Source organism: Macaca nemestrina, chromosome 2 (genome assembly GCF_043159975.1).
Source record: "Macaca nemestrina isolate mMacNem1 chromosome 2, mMacNem.hap1, whole genome shotgun sequence".
Lineage (NCBI taxonomy): Eukaryota > Metazoa > Chordata > Mammalia > Primates > Cercopithecidae > Macaca > Macaca nemestrina.
In genome coordinates, this window is record NC_092126.1 from 155,038,405 (window position 1) to 155,065,492 (window position 27,088).

Here is a 27,088-nt window from a genome sequence, read left to right on the forward strand (position 1 = left end):
CAGCCACCTGAGTAGCTGGAATTACAGGTGTGAGCCACCATGCCCAGCTAGTTTTTGTATTTTTAGTAGAGATGGGATTTCACTATGTTGGCTAGGCTGGCTTTGAACTCCTGACCTCAAGTCATCCTCCTGCGTTGGCCTCCCTAAGTGCTGGGATTACAGGTGTGAGCCACCCCACCTGGCCTATTTTTTATTTAGATATTTTACCCAGTAATTTCCGGAATGTTTCAAAAGTTTTTGTGTACACACTACCTGCACACACACACTCCTGCCAGTGGTTTGACCCTGGGTCATTGCTTAGAAGCAGTCGAGGAGGATGCTATTTGCAGATAATTACTTTGATTTTATTCTTCCTGAGGAACGCAAAAGTCTGATGGGGCCCAGTACACACCACCCCATTTTCCGTGAACTCAGAGCCTGAAGAGTGACCAGGCACTGAAGTCAGGCAGCGCTGCTGCTGAGGGCCAGGCTGGGGCTGGGGTTTGCTCTGTTCACCATGGCCTTCACACATCTTTCCCCAGTTGACATCTCTGAATGTTGTTTTACACAGACTGTGAAGCCGTGGCACGAAGGTGACAAAGCCTGGGTGTCGTGGGAGCAGACTTTTAATATCAATGTGACAAAGGAATTATTAAAGAAAATAAATTTCCACAAAATCACCTTGAGGCTCTGGAACTCTAAAGACAAGATGTCAAGAAAAGTCAGATATTACCGATTAAAGACTGCCGGCTTCACAGATGACATGGGAGCTTTCCATAAGTCAGGTGCTCTGGTTTTATTTGAAATGGTTCTGGAAGCCTGGGGCTTACTCAGTAGTAATAGCATAAAAACCAGTGTCTCCTGGTTTCCTTCATCTAATTGGCATGTGCACACATGGGTTTCTGCATCCGTGGGGGCATCCCACCAGGCCATGCTGTGGTGACAGGAAGCGCCACCTAGGGGAGTGATGGTGTGGTGGGCAGTGTTCTTGCAACTCCACCTTTTGGGCCCTTTCATTCCAGGGCAGCTCTGACGCGGGCACCCACCACCGGTCTGGACTAGTATTGTATGTTCACTGAAAAAAAAAAACCAAACCAAACCAAAACAAAAAAAACCTTAGAGGATACCCAGAAACAAAAGAGAAAACTTAAAAATCCCACCACCCCAAGCCAATTGTCTTAAGATTCTCATGTAGACTCTTCCAGACTCATTTGTGTAAATATTTTATCAATATCAGAAAGACTTTTTTTTTTTTTTTTCGAGATGGAGTTTCACTCTGTCGCCCAGGCTGGAGTGCAGTAGTGCCATCTCGGCTCACTACAACCTCTGCCTCCCCGGTTCAAGTGATTCTTCTGCCTCAGCCTCCGAGCAGCTGGGACTGCAGACACGTGCCACCACGCCCGGCTAATTTTTGTATTTTTAGTAGAGATGGGGTTTCACCATGTTGGCCAGGCTGGTCTCGAACTCCTGACTGCAGGTGATCCACCCGCCTTGGCCTCCTGAAGTACTGGGATCACAGGTGTGAGCCACTGTGACCAGCCAATGTCAGAAAGTCTTTTGAACTCATCTTGAAGGAGAGAGCCAGGAGGGATGGAAGGATCCAGGCTTTGATGCCAGATGCTGGAATTCAGTCCTGTCTCCAACTTGTACTTGCTGGTGACCTGGGTATGTTCCTGAACATACGTTTCTCATCTGTAAAAAAGGAAAAATAACTAGTACCTGCTTCACTGGAATATTGGAGGCAGGTTGACAGGAGTGGTCCACCTGGGTGCAGGCAATAAGGAGGGTATGCATTGTCTATAGAAAATTTAAGAACTGTAATTAAATGCTACCAATTAAACTATGACATGGCATTAATTGTAAGATGCATCCTGATGCTTAGAGATGTTAAAAATTTAAAAAGGCAGGTACAGTGGCTTGTGCCTGTAATCCCAGCACTTTGGGAGGCTGAGGCAGGAGTTTAAGACCAGCCTGGGTAACGTGGCAAGACCCTGTCTCTACAAAAAATTTAAAAATCAGCCCAGCATGGTGATGTGCACCTGTAATTCTAGCTTCTTGAAAGGCTGAAGTGGGAGGATTGCTTAAGCCTGGGAGGTTGAGGCTTTAGTAAGCTGTGTTTGTATGACTGCACACCAGCCCGGGTGACAAGAGCAAGACCTTATCTCAAAAAAAAAAAAATGTAAAACAGATGTACATATTAGAATCAATGATGTATGGTACTATTATCATTGTCAGCACCTTCCAGACGAGTATAATTATCCTCAATTTTGTGTGGCCGGAAAGCCTTGCTTTTCTCTGATTTTCTAGCCTGCCTTCTCAAGGAGCCTTTCTGACCTTGGAGGCTTGGAACTTCCCACTTTAAATCTTTCATTTATGTCCAGAGTTGCTTACTCTTGGCACTACTGACATTTTGGGCCAGATAACTCCTCACTCTGGGGGCTGTTCTGTGGATTGTTGGGTGTTTTGCAGCATTTCTGGCCTCTACCCACTAGCTTCCAGTAGTAGCCTGCCAGTTGTGACAATCAGATTTCTTCAGACATTGCCAGATGTCCCCTGGGGATCAAAATTGCCCCTGGCTGAGAAACACTAATGCATATACCTACACTACAAGTTGTAGGTTTCCAGTATGAGAAAATGGGATTCAAGGTAATTTTTCTTACCTGGACTAGAGGAAAGAACCATGTCCTCAAAGTGTGGGCTGTGGACCACCTGCATCAGATGCTTACATGCAGATTCCAGGCCTGATTTGGAGCTGTTGAGCCAGACTTCCTGGTTAGTATCTGCCCTGCGGTGGGCTCTCATTGGAGTAGGGTGCTGAGGTGGGAGTATCAGGAAGGATTCCTGGAGGAAGGGCCGTAGTAGCAAAGTTTGGATGGGTAAAGGGAATTCGGTGGCCAGAAAAGGAAGGAGAAAGGGTGTTCTATGGCCTCCAGGGTGAGGCCACAAGCCTCCTGCTATGAGTATTCTTATTGATTGATTGAGACGGGGTCTCACTCTGTTGCCCAGGTTGGAGTGCAGTGATGTGATCATAGCTCACTGCAGCTTTGAGCTCCTGGGCTCAAGTGATTCCTCCTGCCTCAGTCTTCTGAGTAGCTGGGACCACGAGTATGTACCACCACACCTGGCTACTTTTAAAATTTTATCTTTCTTAGAGATTGGGTCTTACTATGTTACCAAGGCTGGTCTCTTACTCCTGGTCTTAAGTAATCCTCCTGCCTTGGCCTCCTAAAGTGCTGGGATCACAAGTGTGAGCCACTATGCCTAGCACTGTGAAACATTGCAATGACAGCACCTGCTCCTTCCTGAACCCTGTCCCAAGCTTAGCATCACTGCTTCTTATTTAAATAAGTTTTTCCCCATTAAAAAAACAATGCGAATTCACTTTGTAAAACAATTTAGAAATCGCCTAGCAAAAAAGAGAAAAAGTTAAAACCACGTGATTCCTGTCCAGAGATAGCCATTGTTAACATTTTTCCTGTGAATCTAGTGTACATGTTGTCTTAAGTCCTGCCTTTTCTCACTTAAAAAGATTTCTTACAGAAACTCTTATTTCTTGGAAGCACAGGAATACTGTAAGAGTTCTGTCTCATATTATGAAGGGGATAGGATGTTTATTGGATGCCTGGTAGGTCACATTCCAGAACTTGTTAGTATTCAGCCTGCTGGTCTTGAAGGACATATCCCAACCTGACTTAGTGTACTAGTCAGGGTTCTGTAGAGGGAAGGACTAATAGGATAGATGTATGTATGAAAGGGAGTTTATTAAGGAGTATTGACTCACATGATCACAAGGTGAAGTCCCACAATAGGCCGTCTGCAAGCTGAGGAGCCAGGAAGCCAGTCTGAGTCCCAAAACCTCAAAAGTAGGGAGGCCGACAGTGCAGCCTTCAGTCTGTGACCGAAGGCCTGAGATCCCCCTGGCAAACCACTGGTGTAGGTCCAAGAGTCTAAAAGCTGAAGAACTTGGAGGCTGATGTTTGAGGGCAGGAAGCCTCCAGCACAGGAGAAAGATGAAGGCCAGAAGACTCAGGAAGTCAGCTCCTTTCATGTTCTTCTGCCTGCTTTCTTCTAGCTGCGCTGGCAGCTGATTAGATGGTGCCCACCCAGATTGAGGATGGGTCTGCCTCTCCCAGTCCACTGACTCAAATGTTAATCTCCTTTGGCAACAGCCTCACAGATACATGCAGGATCAATACTTTGCATTCCTTCAGTCCAATCAAGTTGACACTCAGTATTCACCATCACACTCAGTATTCACCATCACACTCAGCATTTCTTTTCCCTTCAATCTGTTCATCTGCTGGATTTCTCAGGACTGGACAAAGACAGCATTCTTTTCAAAGCCCCCCAGTCACATTTAATTACTCCTATGCTCTCAATTCTGGGCACCTCCACCCAGTGCCCAGTGGGTATCCCCCACCTGTTGTTCTTGGGAGCTCTCTGCCCAGCTGTCTTCTCCCTCCTGCCCTCTGGCTTTCTCTGCACCCAGGATTGTTCCCCCTTCTCTCTCCTGCCGCTGTGGCATGGCCTTTCTCTGTCTCCCGTTCGGTCCTGGTGCTGCCTTGCTTTGCAGCTGTTCATGGCTGCCCCAGGGCCTTTAGAGAACCAAGTGGTTTGGCCTTGAAGGCACTTTACAATCTGTTTCCAAGACTCCTTCTCACTGCCACTGCCCCTTCACACCACAGCCCACCTCCTGGTCCCTGCAGACATGCGGCTCTCTCTCATGGTAAGGCCTCGTGATAAACCAGCTGGGCATTCTTCCATGGCTGTCAGCCTCATCTGTTTCTCCAAAAAGTGTTGTCTATTTTTCAGCACTGAATCCAATTTCACCTCCTTTTTTCCATTTCTTTCTTGTAGCATCTTTCATCTCCATTTGTCAATTCACTTACTCCATTTATTCATTGTCCTCCCCATTCTTGGTGGCTGCCATGTGTATCTGAGGCCTCTAGGGATAGAAATGAAGGGCATTGAGGAGCTGACACCCTGGCTGGGGACAAGGCACTCTGGGTGCAGTTCTGGCTTTGTTAAGGACCACCTCTCTGACCACGGGAAAGTTACTTCAGTGTCAGATCTTCATCTGTGAGATGGGGAATGTTACTGCCCTCCTTAAAGTGGAATGCTAGGAGCCAGCGTAGCAGCGCATGTCACAGGCTCAATGCTCGCATTTGGAGGAGGCTGCTGGCCTGCTGAGGTCTGAGAACCTCAACATGTGTGCCTGTCCCAGACGTGTGTGCTTATTGTTTTGGGTTTCCTGGAATTTGGAGGCAGCTTCCTAGGCAGCAGCTCCAGGAGAACAGAGGCCTTATCCATTGCTTCATCTTCTTCAGAGGAAGGTGACTGTCACTTATAGGCATACCTTGATTGATTGTGCTTTGCCTTACTGGGCTTCACAGAGATCATGCATTTTCCAATTTGGAGGTTTGTGGCAATCCTGTGTCAAACAAGTTTATTGATGCCGTTTTTTCAACCTCGGGTGCTCACTTTGTGTCTCTGTCACATTTTGGTAATTCTCGGATGTTTCTTTTTTTTTTTTTTAAGACGGAGTCTCGCTCTGTCGCCCAGGCTGGAGTGCAGTGGTACAATCTCAGCTCACTGCAAGCTCCGCTTCCCGGGTTCACACCATTCTCCTGCCTCAGCCTCCCGAGTAGCTGGGACTACAGGCGCCCGCCACTGCACCCGGCTAATTTTTTGTATTTTTAGTAGAGATGGAGTTTCACCTCGTTAGCCAGGATGATCTCGATATCCTGACCTCGCTATCTGCCCCACCTCGGCCTCCCAAAGTGCTGGGATTACAGGCTAGAGCCACTGCACCCAGCCCCAATTCTTGGATTTTTCACACTTATTTATACCTGCTTTGGTGATCTGTGATCAGTGATCTTTGATGTCACTTTTGTAAATGTTTGGAGGTGCCACAAACTGCATGTGTGTGAAACGGTGAACTTAACTGATAAATGCTGTGTGTGTTCTGACTCCAGAACACAGGGTTCCAGTGACCAGCCATTCTCCTGTCTCTCCCTCTCCTCAGGCTTCCCTGTTCCCTGAGAGGCAACAATACCACAATTAGGCCAATTAATAACCCTACAATGGCCTCTAAAGTGTTCAAGTGAAAGGAAGCCTTGCACATCTCTCCCTTTAAGTCAAAAGCTAGAAATGATTAAGCTTAGTGAGGCAGCCGCATCGAAAGCCTAGACAGGCTGAAAGCTAGGCCTCTTGTGCCAAACAGCCAAGTTGAGAATGTGAGGGAGAAGTTCTAGAAGAAAGTTAAATGTGCTACTCAGTGAACACAGAAATGATAAGAAAGTGAAACAGCCTTATAGCTGATACAGAGGAAGTTTTCATGGTCTGGATGGAAGATCAAACCAGCCACAATATTAGCTGAAGCCTAATCCAGAGCAAAATCCTGTCTCTACTAAAAATATGAAAAATAGCTGGATATGGTGGCGGGCGCCTCTAATCCCAGCTACTTGGGAGGCTGAGGCAAGAGAATTGCTTGAACCTGGGAGGTGGAGGTTGCAGTGAGCCGAAATCGTGCCATTGCACTCCAGCCTGGGTGACAGAGCGAGACTCCATCTCAAAAAAAAAAAAAAAAAGGCCAGGTGCAGTGGCTCATGCCTGTAATCCCAGCACTTTGGGAGGCCGAGGCGGGTGGATCACGAGGTCAGGAGATCAAGACCATCCTGACTAACACGGTGAAACCCCGTCTCTACTAAAACTACAGAAAAATAGCTGGGCGTGGTGGTGCGCACGTGTAGTCCCAGCTACTTGGGAGGCTGAGGCAGGAGAATGGCGTGAACCCGGGAGGCGGAGCTTGCAGTGAGCCGAGATTGCCCCACTGTGCTCCAGCCTGGGCAACAGAGCGAGACTCCATCTCAAAAATAAATAAATAAATAAATAAAAATAAAAGGAAAGAAAAGAAAAACCTTCCGGAAAGGATTCAGCATTCTAGATGTCTTTAAAACATCTGTGATTCATGGGAGGAGGTAAAAACATCAACATTAACAGGAGTTTGGAAGAAGTTGATTCCAGCCCTCATGGATGACTCTGAAGGGTTCAAGGCTTCAGTGGAGCAAGTCACTGCAGACGTTGTGGAAATAGCAAGAGAACTAGAATTAGAAGTGGAGCCTGAGGATGTGACTGAATTGCTGCTGTCTTGTGATCAAATTTGAACAGATAAGGAGTTGCTTCTTACGGATGAGTAAAGAAAGTGATTTCTTGAGATGAGATGGAATCTACTCCTCATGAAGAGACTGTGAACATTGTTGAAATGACAACAGAGAATTTAGAATAGTACACACATTTAGTTGATAAAGAAGTGGCAGGGTTTGAGAGGATTGACTCCAATTTTGAAAGCAGTTCTACTGTGGGAAAAATGCTATGAAACAGCTTCATATGCTACAGAGAAACCTTTCATGAAAGGAAGAGTCGATCAATGCAGCCAACTTCATGGTGAGGTGAACCCAGCCCTCGGCACCCACCACCCTGATCACTGAGCAGCCGTCAGCATCGAGGCAAGACCCCCACAGCAGAAAGATGATTATCCGCAGGCTCAGATGAGTGTTAGCTTTTGTGTGTGTGTGTGTGAGATAGGGTCTTGCTCTGTCCCCCAGGCAGCAGTGTAGTGGTGTGATCATGGCTCACTGCATCCTTGACCTCCTAGAATCAAGCAGCCCTCCCACCTCAGCCTCCTGAATAGCTGGAATTACAGGTGCATGCCACCATGCCCAGCTATTTTTCTTTTTTTGTAGAAACAAGGTTTCACCATGTTGCCCTGGCTTGTCTTGAACTCCTGGCCTCAAGTGATCCTCTTATCTCAGTCTCTCACAGTGCTAGGATTACAGGCATGAGCCATTGTGCCCAGCCTGTAGCATATTTTAGCAATAAAGTATTTTTTCTCTCTCTTTTTCCTCCTTTCTCCCTTCCCTCCCTCCCTTTCTTCCTCCCCTACTTTCTTTCCTTTTCTCTTTTTTTCCTTAAGAGACAGAATCTCTCTGTGTTACCCAGGCTGAACTGCAGTGGTGCAGTCACAGCTCCCTGCAGCTTCAAACTCTGGGGCTCAAGCAGTTCTCCCAATTCATCCTCTCAAAGTGCTGAGATTACAGGCATGAGCCACTGTACCTGGCTCAATAAGGTATTTTTTAAACTAAGGTATGTACTTTTTTTTTTTTTTTTTTAGATGTAATGCTGTTGCACACTGAATAGACTATGGTATGGTATAAACATAATTTATATGCACTGGGAAGATAATGTGTGACTCACTTCATTGTGATACTTACTTTAGTGTGGTCTGAAACCAAACCCCCAGTGTCTCCAAGAAATGTCCATAGTAGTTATTCAATAAATATTTTGGATTGATTGAGTCAATGATCCTTTCTTCTCCTGCATTCTAGAAGTGAGACATTTGGTTTTAAATCAGAGAAAATTCTCTGAACAGGGCATTGAGAATGCCAACATTGTCAAAGAAGAGTCGAATCAGGAATATCCACCAGGAAAACAAGAAAAAGTAGAAAAACACCCAAAGTCTTTGCAAGGTGAGCGGAGAAGGCCTTAGTGGATAAGCTGAGTGCAAGGCAATGGCAGGGAAAGTGGTCGTGTGGTGTGCTGGGGTGGTGCATCTGCATGGGCGTCCCTCCCGTGTGTTGGCAGTGGAGGCGGGTGGGGCTCATCCTGCCACACAGCTGTACTGCTCTTGCTGCATGGCTTACTTTTCCTTGCTGATTCGGAGTTCTGCTCTTGTCCCTCAGGCTGGAGTGCAATGGCACAATCTTGGCTCATTGCAACCTCTGCCTCCTGGGTTCAAGTGATTCTCCTGCCTCAGCCTCCCGAGTAGCTGGGATTACAGGCGCCCACCACCACACCCAGCTAATTTGTGTATTTTTAGTAGAGACCATTTAGTAGAGACCAGCCTCACCAGGTTGGCCAGGCTGGTCTTGAACTCCTGACCTCAAGTGATCCCCCTACCTCAGCCCCCAAAATGCTGAGATTGTAGGTGTGAGCAACTGCACCCGGTCCCAAAAACTTCTCTGACTGTGGAAGTTGTGTATATGGTTTTTAGAAAATTCAGTGAATAGATAAAAATATAAAACAAACAGGGAAAACAATTTCATCACAAGGAGCAATCTATGTAACATTGTAGTGTGGTGACTATGTAGTATTTCATCTTCTCGGCAGACTGTAATTTGCTAACCATTCCCTATGGTTGGGAACTTGGGACTGTTTTCATTATTCTCTAATGTAAACAGGACTGAAATGGACCATTTAATAGATAAGAGACTTTCTTCTTTTTCTCTGTGGGCTGTTATGTAAGGAACTGGAGGTCTCCTCTTGACTCCATTTATCCAAATAATCAAATATTAGTCTGTGTTTATTCGTTTACTCACTTATTAACAACAAACTTTTTGACTGAGTGCTTCCCACATCCCAGGCCTTCTGCGTAGAGACTGACATTACAGAAATGGGTTGGGGCCCTCATTTCTTAGTGAACTAGCATGTAACAAAAAGCTTAGAAATATTTGCTACTGTTTTCAGGTTCTCACCAAGCAGAGCCCGAAAATTCTTCCAAGAACAGTGAGGAATATGAGAAGTCCCCCAAAACGGACGATTCTTCCACGGTTCAGTAAGGATTGAACGACATTTTGGGTGGTGGGAGTGGAGCTCCTCTTGTACTAGCCCTACTGTGAGTCATGGTAGGTTTTTTAGTAAATCCAGTTAAATTGGAGCTCATGCAATCCAGGCTAAATTAAGCGAACAGGGAAAGGGCAGCTTGTGTTTATGAGTATATGTTGCACATCAAACTTTCTGCATGCATTATTTTATCTCATTTGATCCTCATAATAACTACACAAAGTGACTGAGTAATTAAATGGTTTACACAAAGTGATAAACCAGAATTCCTGGTTAAGCTGGGATTCCAACCCACAGCTTCAGACTCCTGAGTCTCCAGTCATCCTGCATGAGCTCAGTTGCTTTTAGGGCCTCTGGTAGCCTAAGGGTCTGGAGAAGGAGACTCCTTGGATGCTATGGGGACCAGGGAGAGAATGGAAGCCCAGCTGGTGGTTTTGGGAAATGGAATGAGAAGAACCAAGAGAACATGTCTTTAAACAATTTTGATTTTTTTAAAAATTGTTTTTGTATGGAATATATAGATTATTTGGGGAAGAACTGACATTTTTACATTGTTAAGGTATCTCATCCATGATCATGGTATATCCTTTCATTCAATTCATACCCTCCCTTATGTCCTTTAATGGAGTTCATTTGTTCTGCCTATAAATGTTGTGGATAATTCCTATAAGTGAATTCTTAGATGTTTTATAGTTTGGGTTATTTTTATAAAAATATATTATTTTCCATTATATTTTTGAGTTGGTTAGTACCTTGAATGCAGACCAAGTGTGTCAGCATTACTGGGAATTTGGTAGAAATGGAGAATTTCAGGCCTGCCCCTGGTTTACTGAACCAGAGTCTTCATTTTATTTGATAAAATCCCTAGGTAACTCACAGGCACATTGAAAACTGAGAAGCACTGGGTTAGAGGAATGCACTATAAGGTTTTTTAAAAATCTGCTCTCCTTTGGTCCATCAGTAAATAGATTATCAGATCTGGCCCCTGATTTTTTCACCTTCCTTCATTTTTCTCTTTGTGACTTTTCTAGATGGAGTGTTTCAAGAACACCAACCATTTCTTTGGCAGGAGCAAGCATGATGGAGATCAAGGAATTAATTGAGAGTGAATCACTTAGCAGCTTAACAAACATATTAGACAGACAAAGGTCTCAAAGTAAGTTAGGATAGGATTTGGGAATTTTATAGTATAACTAGACTTGGAAGAATTATGAAATATTTTAAATTCAGGATATTCCAATGAGATTCTTGCATATTTGACCAAATGTTTCTCAAAAGTAAAGAGTACTGTATACATTTTCAACTTATGCATCCCATCCTTACCATCCATCCATCCATCCATCCATCCCCGTCCATCCATTCATCCATCTGTCCATCCCCATCTATCTATCCATCCATCTCTATTCATCCATCCATTCATTTATCCATCCCCATCCATCCATCCCCATCCATTCATCAGTCCACCCACCCATTCCATTTATTCATTCATCCATCCATCTCCATCCATCCATCCATCCATCCATCCATCCATCCATCCATCCATCCATCTCTATCCATCCATCTCCATCCATCCATCCATTTGTTCCATTTCTTCTCATGTCATTTACTCACCCTCATCATCCATTCCATTCCAACAATAGTTTTGACCCACGGTGTTGTGCATATGGGGGACATGAAAATCTCTAATATCTAATGGAGACTTTCAAATAAAGAATTACAATTCTATGTGATAGATGTTGTGGTAGGGGTAGGTATGCGGTATGTTGGGGAAGCATAAAAGAATCATGTTTATGTAAAAACTCTCCTTGAAAGATAAAGTATTTACTCTTTTTCTTTTTCTTTTTCTTTCTTTTTTTTTTTTTTTTGAGACAGAGTCTCACTCTGTCGCCCAGTATTGGCTTACTACAAGCTCCACCTCCTGGGTTCACGTCATTCTCCTGCCTCAGCCTCCCGAGTAGCTGGGACTACAGGCGCTGCCACCGCCCTCGGCTAATTTTTTTTTTTGTATTTTTAGTAGAGACGGGGTTTCACCGTGTTAGCCAGGATGGCATTGATCTCCCAAAATTGGGATCTGCCCGCTTCAGCCTCCCAAAGTGCTGGGATTACAGGTGTGAGCCACCGCGCCCGGCCTTCTTTTCTTTTTTTTGAGAAGGAGCCTGGCTCTATTGCCTAGGCTGGAGTGCAATGGTGCAATCTTGGCTCACTGCAACCTCTGCCTCCTGGGTTCAAGCAATTCTCCTGCCTCAGCCTCCTGAGTAGCTGGGATTACAGGCATCCACCACCATACCCAGCTAATTTTTGTATTTTTAGTAGAGATGGGGTTTCACCATGTTGGTCAGGCTGGTCTCAAATTCCTGATCTCAAATGATCTGTCTGCCTCAGCTTCCCAAAGTGCTGGGATTACAAGCATGAGCCACTGCGCCCGGCCCAGTATTTACTCTTATGGTGGAATGAAGAACACAGTATTCCGTGTCATGGGACCCGCTCATGAAGAAGTGTGTAATCTTATTCACATACTGTCAAGAGATTTGAACCCTCAGAAGCCACTAAATCGACTTCCTCATTCTCAGCCTACATCCCCTTACCAGTTTCTCATTAAGAAGTTGTGTTTCCAGTGTGAGGTGGGAAAATCTAGAGCCAGTGGGTATACTGCTGCCTCCTGGGATGGGCCATTTCACGTCCTTTTAGCTGTAATTGCTACAGATCATTTCCTCATCTCTCAGTCAGTTAATCTGTTGTTTGCTGACACTGGCCTGGTTCTAGTGCAACAGTCAAAGGCTGCAGAGGGAAGTGACTGCTTGAGCCAGGCTCTCTGCTGGGTACTGGAGATACAGTTGAAGAAAACTCATTCCTATTCTTACGGTCCACAAAGACTGAGTCACACTTTCACATGTGAACGCCTCTCAACTTCTGACTTTTTTCTTTTCCAGATTAAAAATGTCACTTTTTTAAAGAATGTGCTTTAGCCGGGCGCGGTGGCTCAAGCCTGTAATCCCAGCACTTTGGGAGGCCGAGACGGGTGGATCACGAGGTCAGGAGATCGAGACCATCCTGGATAACACGGTGAAACCCCGTCTCTACTAAGAAATACAAAAAACTAGCCGGGCGAGGTGGCGGGCGCCTGTAGTCCCAGCTACTTGGGAGGCTGAGGCCGGAGAATGGCGTGAACCCGGGAGGCGGAGCTTGCAGCGAGCTGAGATTGTACCACTGCACTCCAGCCTGGGCTACAGAGTGAGACTCCGTCTCAAAAAAAAAAAAAAAAAAAAAAAAAAAAAAGAATGTGCTTTAAGCATTCAATGAGGTTTTTAAACCATTCTTTTATTTTGAAATAAAGATAGGAAAGTTCACACAAAAATGCAACAACTACATATTCACAATTTAGGTGTTAGCATTTTGCCATGTGTTATGGGTGGACCGTCCTGCATGCATACAGTCCCCCTGCCCAGGATCTGAGTTGTCTCCAATTTCTTGCTCCAGCACTGCCATGGTGAGTGTCTGGGCACACATGTGAGTCCAAGGCATTGGCCCAGTGGGACCCCTGGGGCACAGTCTGTGAGCCTCGACCCCATTGCTAGATGCTGCTAGTTTACTGTCCAGGCAGCATCTCTCTGTTTTTTTTTTTTTTTTTTTGAGACAGAGTTTTGCTCTTGTTGCCTAGGCTGGAGTGCAATGGCGTGATCTCGGCTCACCACAACCTCCACCTCCCAGGTTCAAGCAATTCTCCTACCTCGGCCTCCCGAGTAGCTGGGATTACAGGCATGTGCCACCATGCCTGGCTAATTTTGTATTTTTAGTAGAGATGGGGTTTCTCCATGTTGGCCAGGCTGGTCTTAAACTCCTGACCTCAAGTGATCCACCTGCCTCAGCCTCCCAAAGTGCTGGGATTACAGGCGTGAGCCACTGGGCCCGATCTCAGGCAGCATCTCTTTACCCCTCTGCTCGCAGTCCTAAGGACTGCTGTTCTCTGCTGCTCTGCACAGACATGGTTTAGTTCCTGACTCCTGGTGAGGCTGAGCAGCACTGCATGTGACAAAATAGGTCACACTCTTCTACGATTTTCCTATTCATATCTTTGCTTATTTTTTTGTTAGTTCAAAAAAATTGTCTTATTGATCTGCCAGCTTTGTGTTTACATCTGGATGATTGTGCATTGCCAGTTATATGCATGATAACCCTCACAGACAGGGGTATGTAACTTATCCTTTGACTAGATTTATGGTATCTTGTTTTGTACACCAATTATTTAACTATTCCTCTCTAGTTTATACTTTCAGGAATGTTTAAGAAATCCTTCCTCAGCTGGGTATGGTGGTGCATGCCTGTAGTCCAAGCTACTTGCAAGGCTGAGGGGATCATCACTTGAGCCCAGAGTTCATGGCCAGCTTTGGCAACATAGTGAAACACCATCTCTCTCTTTTTTTTCCCCCAAAGACTGAGTTTCTCTCTTGTAGCCCAGGCTTGAGTACAGTGGCACGATCTGGGCTCACTGCTACCTCTGCCTCCCAGGTTCAAGTGATTCTCCTGACTCAGCCTCCCAAGTAGCTAGGATTACAGGTGCCTGCCACCATACCTGGCTAATTTTTTATTTTTAGTAAAGATGGGGTTTCACCATGTTGGCCAGGCTGGTCTCAAAATCCTGATCTCAGGTGATCCACTTGCTTCAGCCTCCCAAAGTGCCGGATTCACCATGTTGGCCAGGCTGGTCTCAAAATCCTGACCTCAAGTGATCCACTTGCCTCAGCCTCCCAAAGTGCCGGATTTACAGGAGTGAGCCACCGCACCCGGGCAAAACATCATCTCTTAAAAAAAAGAAAAAAGTGGCTGGGTGCATTGGCTCAAGCCTGTAATCCCAGAACTTTGGGAGGCCAAGGCAGATGGATCACCTGAGGTCAGGAGTTCGAGACTAGCCTGGCCAACATGGTTGAAACCCTATCTCTACTAAAAATACAAAAATTAGCTGGCCATGGTAGCATGTGCCTGTGGTCCTAGCTACTCAGGAGCCTGAGGCAGAAGAATCACTTGAACCCGGGAGGCAGAGGTTGCAATGAGCCTCGATTGCGACATTGCACTCCAGCCTGGGCAACAGAGTGAAACTCTTGTTTCAAAAAAAAAAGGAAAAAAGAAAAGAAAAGAAAGAAAGAAAGAAATCCTTCTTCATGCAGATGTCAGTATAGTCTCCTAGATACTCTTCTGATGATTTTGAAGTTTTTGTTTTATACTCTTAGTCTGTAATTCATTTTGTATATGCCATGAAATAATTCAGTAACTTAATTTGCTCCCATATGGATAGTCAATATAACTTACCCACTGATTTGAAACGCCACTTCTGGCATCTGTTGGGTTCCCCTATGTGTTTGGGTCTGTTCCTGGGCTTTCTCATCTGTCCCATTAGTCTTGATGACCATAGATTTATATGTGTTCTCATCTCCTTTTCCTTCTGGTCTGAGCTTGGCATTGAGCTGAATGTTTTATGTAGCGTTGCTAATTTCCTCTTTTCAGTGCCCTAGAAGGCAGGTGCTGTTGCCCTCATGTAACAGGTGAGGTTACTGAGGCTCAGACTGTGGGCTTTTGTTTAAGAGCAGGGTCTCTTAAAAAAGCCCACCCTCCGCCCTGTGCTGAGATTAAGAGCTGACTGGAGGAAGCCTTGAGTGTGTTATGGCATCATTGTCATGGTGACTTTAGTCCTCTTCTACCTGTGTTCTCAGTTAGCAGAGGCGGGGAATAAGAGACCCTTACCTTATTACTACATATAACTGGCAACGGGCCTGCCATCTATATTTAGCCACCACTTCTGGTTGCTGGGAAGAGGCAGTCACACCAAGAACAACCCCTGCCTTCTAGGAGCTTCCGGAACCTTCCCAAATCTCTGTAGCATGTTCAGGTCCACATGTGGCAGCTCAGATACAGTCTCCTCTTAATGCTTATCTCCTTTATTTGATTTCACAGTTAAAGGAAAAGATTCAGAGGGAAGAAAGAAAATCCAGAGGAGACATAAGAAGCCCCCTGCAGAAGAAGAGGCAGACCCCACGCTGACAGGCCTAAGGAAGCAGAGCGCTTTCTCCATCCAACTGGCCGTCATGCCGCTCCTTGCCGGTACCCGCTCCTTGCCCTGTTCCCAGCAGCTCCAGCTTGCCAGAATGGCCATAAGTGGATGCTCCTAATGACAACCCTGCTGTGTGCCACCTCATTTCATCCTCACAGCCACCTCAGGAAACTCAGGGGAATTGGCTCCATAGTACAGGGGGAAACTAAGACCCAGAGAGGGTAGCTACATTGCCTGAGATCACACAGCTAGGAAATGTGAAGTCTGGACCTGAACCCAGCTCTATTTGATTCCAAACTCCAAGGAAGCCTATGGGAATATTAAATGTCATCATTGTGTTTGCAAAGAAGATGCTGCTTTTAATAAATGCTTTCCTATAGATTTTTACAAAAACATCTAGTAAAGGGAATGAGGAAAGGGAACCCTTTTTGACTGAGCCCCTCTGGGTGCAGGCACCTCCCGTATGACACATCACTTCTCAGACCAAATTCTGAGCCACTCAGCCAACCTGTGGTGTAGTGGCTGTGGTGCTTACCATTGTTACCATTGTTTTCAGTGAGGAAAAGAACTCAAAGAGGTTAAGTAACTTTCCTAAGGCCGCATAACTCAGTGGCCAGCAGGGATTTAATTCTTTTGCTTTATAAGATCTACTACAATTTATGAACTAGATTTTATACATATTGGTAAATCTTAACTAAATATTATATCAATATGTTTTGATGATGGAAATCTCAGCATATATTTTGGTAAAATTATATTGCTTTGTTCCAAAAAAGAGTAATACGGGGTGAGCTCCCCCACTTTTTTTTCTTTTTAGAGAAAATTCAGACTTTGTTCATTTTTTTGGCCATCACGTGTCTTGTGCGCCCTCTCCTGGCTACTCTGCAGAAGCGCGTGCGTTGGTCTTTTGTGAACTGGGACCAGTGTTCATAGAGGAGGGGGCGAAACCCCCATAAGTCAGAGCTGCCAGTTCACTTCCACAGGTGCCAGTCATCATCCTCCTCATGCGCTTTTGGGTTGGTGTCGATTCATTGTGAGAAAGTCCTATTAACTTTTCAGTTTGCACTTTTTTTTTTTTTTTTGAGATAGGGTCTTGCTTTCTCACCCAGGCTGCAGTGTAAGTGACACAATCATAGCTCACTCTAGCCTGAAGCAAGCCCTGCCTCTGCTGCCCGCATAGCTGAGACTACAGGTGCACACTACCACACCTGGCTATTATTATTATTATTATTATTATTATTATTATTTTGTATTTTCTGTAGAGACAAGTTCTTGCTATGTTGTCCAGGCTGGTCTCAAACTCCTGGACACAAGTAATCCTTCTGCCTCTGGCTCTCAACATTCTAGAATTACAGGTGTGAGCTGCCGCACGTGGCAGTTTGCAGTTTTAAATGACTTTTTGAAAATCATACTTCACCTACAGCTGGTCCTTCCTGACCACCTTCACTTTCTCGTAGCATCAGAACCTTCTTGAGAAGTGACAGTGCCAGAGAGTAAACTTAAAGAGCGTCTTCCCCCGCCCCATTCTCCAGCCTGACACTCCAGCATACCTGTAGCACACAGTGACTTTGAGCAAACGCCTTTGCTAGCTGCTTCCTCTGTCCTAGAGTCCCAAGGACGAACCCATGATCCTCCTAGGGGAGTGTACCATGGGACCTGCCCCACTTTGGATTTTACTGTGAGAGGAAAGAGAAGTTCAACTGTCTTGGCCTGCCTGGCGTGACTGTTTCCAGCAGAATGAAGCCAGGACATGGTCCCATCTCTCTTTTTTTTTTTTTTTTTTGAGGTGGAGTCTTGCTCTGTTGCCCAGGCTGGAGTACAGTGGTGTGATCTCGGCTCACTACAACCTCTGCCCCCCGGGTTTAAGCAATTCTCTTGCCTCAACCTCCAGAGTAGCTGGGATTACAGGTGCGTGCCACCACGCCAGGCTAATTTTTGTATTTTTAGTAGAGATGGGGTTTCACCATGTTAGCCAGGCTGGTCTTGAACTCCTGACCTCGTGATCCGCCCGCCTCAGCCTCCCAAAGTGCAGGGATTACAGACGTGAGCTACCGCGCCTGACCTAGCCTCCCCTCTCTTTAACCTGTACCGTCATGGCTGTACAATGCAGGGGTTCATATGTAGGAACTTTGGTGACAAAAACACTTTGATCATGGCTCAGTCACTTACCAGCAAGTTACCTGCTTTCTCTGAGTCTCACTTTCCTCCTCTATGAAATGGGGGTGATCACTCCTACCTCAGAGCATTGTTTTAAGGATCACAGGAGCTGATGTGTGTAAACTGCTTAGCACAGTGGGACCCAGAGGGTGCTGGTGTGGAGGCAGCAGCTGCCTCCCGAGGCCATGTGTGTGGGCCACTCCATTATACCCTGACACAGCCTATGGTCGTCAACAGAGCACAGGTCGGCTCAGCAGGCCAGTTGTATGTCTGGTTTTGCCAGAAAATAATAGCATAAGATTATTTATTGTAAACTCAGCATAATTATTTTTGGTAATCATCTTCAATTTCAAATTAGGCCATAGATCATGTATACCTTATTAGTAAATATTGGTTGGCTAGTAACCTAGTAAGATTCTAGAAAGATTCTGTGTCTGGCAGTGAACTCTTATTTTAAAAGGATAGTATTGCATAGCGGAGGGGCCCCACTTAGCCCCACAGAACTGGTTTGGATGCTGGTTCCACAACGTATTGGCTAAGAGACCTTGGATGATTGCGTCAGAACTCTGGGCCTCAGTTTCCCCATCAGTAATGTGGCGATGACAGCAACCAGACAAGGTTAAGGATGAAATGACATTAGCGCATGTTGGGACAGGCTATAGCAGGAGCACAAACATTCCCTTGCACTGTTCCACTCTTACTCGACCAGGGCTCTTAACTCAGGGGACTTGTGTCTGCTGGGGACATTTGGCAGTGTGTGGAGGCATTTTGGTTGTCACGACTGAGAGTCGTGCCACAATGCATAGGACTGTCCCCTGAGCAAAGAATGGCCTGCCCCAACTGTCGGCACTATGGAGGCTGTGAGCCCCCGGCCTGGAATTCTGTTCTGGTACATGTCTCCCTGATTAAAATTTTTATTTTTGCACTGGGGATTCCTTCTACCTTGAGTAGTCTTTTTTTTTTTTTTTTTTTTTTGAGATGGAGTTTCACTCTTGTTGCCCAGGCTGGAGTGCAAAGGTGTGATCTCAGCTCACTGCAACCTCCGTCTGCCGGATTCAAGTGATTCTCCTGCCTCAGCCTCCCAAGTAGCTGGGATTACAGGCATGCGCTACCATGTCCGGCTGATTTTGTATTTTTAGTAGAGACAAGGTTTCTCCATTTTGGTCAGGCTGGTCTCGAACTCCTGACCTCAGGTGATCCGCCCCCCTCGGCTTCCCAAAGTGCTGGGATTATAGGCGTGAGCCACCACGCCTGGCCCAGGATGCTTTTTCTATAAAAGGGATCCATGTATTTCACCAGTCAGAGATGTACTAGGTAGGGGAAAAAAAAAAAAAAAACCCTCAAGTTTTGGAGGCAGGATTGACCTGGGTTTGAATCCCAGATCTGACTCTTTGTCATGTGATAAGTTAGAGTCTCCGAGGCTCAATTTCATCTGCAAAATGGGGATAGATACCTCCTTCCTTGGGGTTAAAAGATTAAGAAAGATGATGTATGAGATAGTGCTCAAAAAGATCAGTCTATTCCTTTCAACATGCCCGTAAATGCATTTCTAGGGCATGTAAAAGCCAAGTCACTCACATTCAGAAAGAGTAGGCGCTTCTAAAACAAGTCATGGGCCAGGTGTGTTCAGCCTGGGCGACAGAGTGAGACTTCTTCTCAGAAAAAAAAAGAAAAAGTATTCTGACAGCTACCTATATGCCTTGCAATGGCTCCATTCACCCACCCTTTTCATGAGGCGCACTAGTGCAAAACCATCCTGGTGGGAGGTGTGCACGCTTGTATTTGGCTCAGATGTGCCAGTTGTGTTCTACATCATTATCTGTATTTTCCTCATCAGATCACAACAGGTGAAGCAACCCACTGAGTACCAAATGTACACACTGGCATGATATGTCCTTGATGGGAGAACTGCCCGGAGCACTCCATCCAATAGCCTTCCTGCAACAATGGCCAGGCTCTCTGCTGACCCATACAGGAGCCCATAGCCACATGAGGGTACTGGGCATTTGGAATGTGGCTTGTGTGGAGAAGGAAGTGCATTTTATATTTTATTTAATTTTAATTAGTTACAATTCAAGTAGCTACCTATGGCCCACAGCTACCATAGTGGATAGCATAACAGGTTTAGAACGTTGGTTCTCAAGTTACCTGGAGAGCTATTAAACCTCCAATTGTGGAGGCCACACCCCAGACCAATGAAATCAGACTGTCTGGGAGTGGCACCCACACATAGGGGTTCCTGTTATATCCCAGATGATTCAGGAAATGCTTGTATTACTTATTAACAGATGTCATGAAGATTAAGTCACACACATTCAATTCTAGAGAATTTTCTCAGTTTGAGAAACTAGCACAGAACATGCTGCCCATGGGTGTTTCCTGATTCTTTCTTTCTTTTTTTAATTAAAGTTTTCCCTTTTGGGTTGTGATTTTATCATTGGCTCATCTCAGGTTGCTTGATCCTTCTGTGCTTGTCTTGGGGCTGTCATGAGGAAAGGTCTAATGCTGGGTGTATTTCCCTCCAGGATGGCAAACTGTCATGAGTCGTGGCAGTGAGAAGTCTGCCAACGTTTTAGATTGCCTTTTGACTTTAAAAACAGAAGTTCCAATCATGACCGAGGAGCAAAAGCAGGATTTAAATCCCCTGACCATAAAGATCAAGTGTGCTTCCTGCCTTCCGTCACAGCCTGTGCCCATTCAGGAACTAGAGGTAAGAATGAGCCGGACACATGGAGTTTAGAGCTCCTCCCCTTCTACCCACCTGCCCGTCATATGCCATCACTAGTCCTCCCGATGGCACCAAATGAGAAATGTGGTTATCACCTGCATTCTACCATTTAGGATCCCACAGTGATATACAAAAGAGATGGGGTTCCTGGGATTAGGTGTGACCAATCCTGAGGTCTCCTACTACGCCGCAGGTGTTCTTGAAATGCAGGTCATGAGCCTCCCTTCAGGAGCCCCCAGGCTGCCCCGTGGCAGTTACCAGCAGGATGCTCGCTCATTGTTAACCAACCAGGTTCAGTACTGCTGTTTATTCTGTGAGTTCTTTGTTCCCTCTCCCGGTTGGATCCCTGTCTCCTGAATTCTCTCCCTTCATTTGCTGTCTGGTTTTGCTGGAGTGCATCCTCTAGTAGCTTCTCAAGAAAAGGTCAATGGGAGATTTATTTATTTATTTATTTATTTATTTTTGAGACGGAGTCTCGCTCTGTCGCCCAGGCTGGAGTGCAGTGGCCGGATCTCAGCTCGCTGCAAGCTCCGCCTCCCGGGTATACGCCATTCTCCTGCCTCAGCCTCCCAAGTAGCTGGGACTACAGGCGCCCACCACCGCGCCCGGCTAGTTTTTTGTATTTTTTAGTAGAGACGGGGTTTCATCGTGTTAGCCAGGATGGTCTCGATCTCCTGACCTCGTGATCCGCCCGTCTCGGCCTCCCAAAGTGCTGGGATTGCAGGCTTGAGCCACCGTGCCCGGCCGAGATTTATTTTTGAGATCTCACATGTCTGCAGATATATTTTTTCTACCTTTTTTTATCCTTACACATGACTGGTAGTTTGGTTGTGTATAGAATTCTAGGCTAAAAATCATTTGCCTTCAGAGTTTTGAAGGCATTGTTCTATCATCTTTTATTTTCATACAAGTTGAACCTTTGTATGCGACCTGTTTTTTGTTTCTCCAAGTGCTTATAAAATCTTTTTTGTCTCCTTTTTTATTTTATTTATTTATTTGAGGCAGAATTTCGCTCTTGTTGCCCAGGCTGGAGTGCAAGGGCGCAATCTCGGCTCACTGCAACCTCCGCCTCCCGGGTTCAAGCAATTCTTCTGCCTCAACCTCTGGAGTAGCTGGGATTACAGGCATGCGCCACCACACCCGGCTAATTTTGTATTTTTAGTAGAGACAGGGTTTCTCCATATTGGTCAATCTGGTCTCAAACTCCCGACCTCAGGTGATCCACCCACCTTGGCCTCCCAAAGTGTTGGGATTACAGGCGTCAGCCACTGCGCCCAGCCTTGTCTCCTTTAAAAAAAAAATTTTTTTGAGACAGGGTCTCACTCCACTGCCCTGTCTGGGGTGCAGTGGTGCAATCATAGCTTACTGCAGCCTCAACCTCCTGAGCTCAGGTGATCCTCCTGCCTCAGCCTCCCTAGTAGCTGAGACTGCAGGTGCACACCACCACACCCAGCTAATTTTTGTATTTTTTGTAGAGACAGGGTTTTACCATGTTGCCCAGGCTGGTCCTGAACTCCTGGGATCAAGTGATCCTCCTGCCTTAGCCTCCCAAAGGGCTAGGATTACAGGTGTAAGCCACAGTGCCAGCCCTTTTTGTCTTCTGAAACTGCTTAATTGTGTGTCTTAGTGTGAGTATGTCCATATACATATGTCATACTTTTACTTTAAAATATAGATTCACAGAAAGTTGCAAAGACAGTACAGAGAGGTCCCATGTATCCTTTACCCAATTTCCTCAGTAATTAAGTGTTTCATAACTATAGCACAATATCAAAATCAGCACATTGACATTGGTCTAATGTGTATATAGGTCTGTGCCATTTTATTGTACATGTATGTAACTGTCACAGCACTTGAGATGTAGAAATAATCTATTGTCACAAAGATCTCCTTCACGCTACCCTTTTATAGTCACAACAACCCCCTAATACCCACCATCCCTAACCACTAATTTGCTCTCTATCTCTATACTTTTGTCAATTTGAAAATGTTATTGTTAAGGATTGAATTGTGTCCCCCCAAAAAAATTGTATGTTGAACTCCTAACGCCCGGTATCTCAGAATGTGGTCTTATTTGGAAAGAGGGTCTTTGCAGAGGTAATCCAGTTGAAATGAGGTCATTAGGGTATCCTTATGAAAAGGGGGAAATTGGACCCAGAGACAGACACACATAGAGGGAAGACTATGCAAAATGACACACGGAGAACGCCACGTGGAAAGTGGATGCTGCCACATGCCAGGGGACATCTGGGGCCACCAGAAGCTGGAAGAGGCAAGGAAGGACCTTCTCGAGCACCTTCCGAGGAAACGTGGCCCTGCCAACAGCTTAATTTCTGACTTCTAGCCCTCAGAACAGGGAGACAATAAATTTCTGTCATTCTAAGCCCCCCCAGTTTATGGTGCTTCATAGGAAACTGGCATGGTTATATAAATGAAAACATCCAGCATGTGACCTTTTGAGACTGGCCTTCTCCCCCACTCCAGCGTAATGCCCTTGCATGTAGTTTGGTCATGTTTCTTTATTTACTCTGCCTTTTAATTGACATATTTAGACCATTATATTTAGAGTAAATGTTGATATATTAGAGCTTAAGTCTACATTTTAATTTTTGTTTTCTCTCTGTTCCTTCTGTTTTTTTGTTTCTCATGGTTTTTATTCCTGCTTTCTTGTGGGTTACTTGACCAATTTTTAGAATTCCATTTTGATTTATCTATAGTATTTTTGAATTTACATCTCTTGGTATAGATTTTTAGTGGCACTCTGGGTATTGTATTACGCATACATAACTTTTCACAATCTATTGGTATCAATATTTTACCAGTTTGAGTGAAATATAGAAACTTTACCTCCCTTCAAACCCCTTTAGTTTTCCTAAATATTTCCTCTACATAGATTGATAACCACATGAGATGATGTTATACTTTTTGCTTCAACTGTCAAACATAAACCTAGAAAACTCAAGGGTTGAAGGAAAGTATATATGTTTACCCATGGTTCTACTTATTTCATTATCCTTTCTTCCTTTCTAATGTTGCAAGACTTCTTCTTTTGTCATTTCCCTTCCGTTTCAAGAACTTCCTATAGCCTTTCTTGTAGGATAAATCTGCTGAAAACAAATTCTTTTAGTTGTTCTTTGTCTCAGGGTGTTTTTATTTTTCCTTCATTCTGGAAGTATAGTTTCACTAGATATAGAATTGGTATAGAATGGGTTTTTTTGTTTTTTTTTTTTCTTTTGAGACAGAGTCTGGCTCTGTCATCCAGGCTGGAGTGCAGTGGCGTGATCTTGGCCCACTGCAACCTCTGCCTCCCTGGTTCAAGTGATTCTCCTGCCTCAGCCTCCTGAGTAGCTGGGATTATAGGCACACACTACCATGCCTGGCTAATTTTTGTATTTTTAGTAGAGATGGGATTTCACCATGTTAGCCAGGCTAGTCTTAAACTCCTGACCTCAGGTGATTCATGCACCTCAGCCTCCCAAAGTGCTGGGGTTACAGGTGTGAGCCACTGCACCTGGCCAGATTTTTTTTTTTTTTAACACTTGAAAAATGTTATACCACTTTCTTCTGATGGGAAATCTGCTGTCATTCAAATTGCTTTTTTTCCCTATAGGTAAGATGGCATTTATCTCTTGCAGCTTTCAAGATTTTCTTTCTTTGCCATTAATTTACAGAAGTTTGACTATGACATATCTTGGTGTGGATTTCTTTGTGTTTCTCCTATTTGGGGTTCTCTCAGCTCTTTGAATCTATAGGCTTATGTATTTTGCCAATTTTGAGAAAATTTTAGTCATTATTTATTGGAATACTTTTCAGCACTACCTTTTGTCTCCTCTCCTCCTGAAACTCCAATGACATGAATATTAGTTCTTTTGTTTTAGTCCCACAGGATCCTGAAGTTCTGATTTTGATGTTTGTGTCTTTTTTCCACTGTGTTGTTCAGATTGGGTAATTTCTTTTTTTCTTTTTGTCTTGAGACGGAGCCTTCATCTGTCGCCCAGGCTGGAGTATAGTGGCACGATCTCGGCTCACTGCAAGCTCTGCCTCCCGGGTTCACGCCATTCTCCTGCCTCAGCCTCCAGAGTAGCTGGGACTACAGGCACCCGCCACCATGCCCGGCTAATTTTTTTGTATTTTCAGTAGAGATGGGGTTTCACCGTGTTAGCCAGGATGGTCTCGATCTCCTGACCTTGTGATCCTCTTGCCTTGGCCTCCCAAAGTGCTGGGATTATAGGCGTAAGCCACTGTGCCCGGCCCAGATTGGGTAATTTCTATTGTTTTATCTTCAGGTTTACAGATTCTTTCCTCTGTACATTCCATTCTGCTATTGAATCCATCGAGTTTTTTATTGCAGTTATTGTATTTTTCAGTTCTAAGATTTCCATTTGTTTTTTTGTTTGTTTGTTTGTTTGTTTTTGAGATGGAGTCTCACTCTATCGCCCAGTGCAATGGTGCCATCTTGGCCCACTGCAACCTCTGCCTCCTGAGTTCAAGCAGTTCTCTGTCTCAGCCTCCCAAGTAGCTGGGATTACAGGCACCTGTCAACATGCCTGGCTAATTTTTGTATTTTTAGTAGATAACGGGGTTTCACTATCTTGGCCAGGCTGGTCTTGAACTCCTGACCTCGTGATCCACCCACCTTGGCCTCCCAAAGTGCTGGGTTTACAGGTGTGAGCCACCGCACCCGGCCTGTTTACTTTCTTTTTAAGAGATGGGGTCTTGTCTTGCTCTGTCACCCAGGCTGGAGTACGATGTTACTGTCATGGTTCACTGCAAAGTTGAACTCCTGAGCTCAAGTGACCCTGCCACCTCAGCCTCCTGAGCAGCTGGGACGAAAGGCATGCACTACCACACCTTGGTTATTCTTTATATCTCCTGTTTCTTTGCTGAGAAACTGTTTTTTTCATTTGTTTCAAGCATGTTCATTACTGCTTCAAATTCCTTGTCAGATAATTCCAAGATCAGTGTCATCTCAGTGTTGGTGTCTGTTCATTGGTTTTTCCCGTTCAAGTTGATTTTTCTGGTATGACAAGTGATTTTTTAAAAATTGTATCTTGGATATATTGAGTATGACACCATGAGACTGGATCTTATTTAAATCTTATGTTTAAGTTGGGCTCTGGAGAATCACTTGAGCCCAGGAGTTTAAGACCGGCCTGGGCAACACACTGTGACCCCTTCTTAATTTTTTTTTTAATTAGCTGGATGTGGTGGCATACACCTGTAGCCCAGCTATTCAGGAGGCTGGGCTGAGAGGATGGCTTGAGCCTGGGAGGCTGAGGCTGCAGTGAGCTATGATTGCACCACTGCACTCCAGCCTGGATGACAGAGACCCTGTCTTTCAAAAAAAAAAAGAAGAAGAAGAAAAGAAAGAAAGAAAAAAAATGTATGTGTAGCAGGCCTTCTCCAACACCAAACTGCATGTGTAGCAGGCCTGTGGAAGGGAAGATGAGAGAGAGACCATCTCAATACTGCCAGGTGAGACTCCAGGTTCCCCACTCGGTCACTGTACCCTGGGGGTAGGGATATCTTGTTACTGCTCTTGTGGACTTCACTGGCCCATGATGGGAGGCTTCATTTCCGTTGAGTGTTGGGGAAAGTCCTGGCTCCCTACCAGGTCTTTTCTGACACCACCCCAGTGAGGCAAGGAGCACTGAGTTAAAGTCACTGAGGATAGAAGTCCAGGCTTCCCATGCAGCCTTTGTTTCTGGGGTGGGGCATGATTTTTTCCATGGTGTGTGTCTGGAGTAGGGAAGTTATTTGCCTAAAAGTTTCCTGTTCTGCTGGGTTGTTCCTTTCTTGGTCTTTGATCTGGAGAGAGCAGACTTTTCTTGGGGATTTTTCTGCCTACTCTCACTGGTATTTCTGGATACTGCCTTCTCCAGCACCCAGTCCAGAATATATGAGGCATATAGAAGACCCAGGGTCCCATGTTCCCTAAACACCTTTTCTGTACTTTTCAAAGTCTTTGTGTGTTTTTTTATATACAACCTGCAGAGTTTTAAAGCTGTACTCAGTAGAACTAGAAGTGTGTCTATTCCATCTTGATCCAGAACAGGAACTCTGTAAGTGTATTTTTACCCATGAAGCTGGGGATTCAGTGGGCCATTTCAACCTAGAAGCCCACATCCTTCAGCACTGGGAAGTTGTCTTAAATTATTTCATCGATTATTTCTTCATTTTTTTTCCCCTCTCTTTTTGGGACTCTTATCTAGATGCTGACTCTCCTGGGCTTTCCTTTTCTTCTTTTTTTTTTCCTTAAGACGGAGTCTTGCTGTGTCGCCCAGGCTGGAGTGCAGTGGCGCGATCTCAGCTCACTGCAACCTCCGCCTCCCAGGTTCAAGCAATTCTCCTGCCTCAGCTTCCCGAGCAGCTGGGATTACAGGTGCCTGGCACCACGCCCAGCTATCTTCTACTTGTTTTTATTGTTCTTTCTCTCTTAATTGATCCTTTTTCTAGGAAATGTTCAGAAAGGAGTGAACAGAGTGGGCCTGAGAATACCATCCTTAAAAAGTCCTGTTTGCAGAGTGACCCAGGTTGGCATATGGGAACTAGCATTTTGA

General features: G+C 45.1%; 1 protein-coding gene across 15 annotated transcripts in view; it reads left to right on the forward strand.

The window, feature by feature from the left end:
* The window catches only part of CFAP92 (cilia and flagella associated protein 92 (putative)), an 82,657-nt gene that overhangs the window by 10,376 nt on the left and 45,193 nt on the right, over nt 1–27,088 (forward strand). For 11 of the 15 annotated variants that reach the window (XR_011620265.1, XR_011620264.1, XR_011620263.1 and 8 more), the window contains 7 exons: nt 551–764; nt 8,367–8,507; nt 9,505–9,592; nt 10,632–10,756; nt 15,547–15,693; nt 20,326–20,510; nt 25,884–26,003. Coding sequence is in view for 12 of the 15 variants with exons in the window: in XM_071092297.1 (XP_070948398.1) it covers nt 551–764; nt 8,367–8,507; nt 9,505–9,592; nt 10,632–10,756; nt 15,547–15,693; nt 20,326–20,510; nt 25,884–26,003 (1,020 nt within the window). In the remaining 3 variants the exon portion in view is untranslated. Of the gene's footprint in view, nt 1–550; nt 765–8,366; nt 8,508–9,504; nt 9,593–10,631; nt 10,757–15,546; nt 15,694–20,325; nt 20,511–25,726; nt 25,859–25,883; nt 26,004–27,088 lie in introns of those variants that run through there. The other 4 variants (XM_071092292.1, XM_071092288.1, XM_071092298.1 and 1 more) reach the window with 3 other exon arrangements.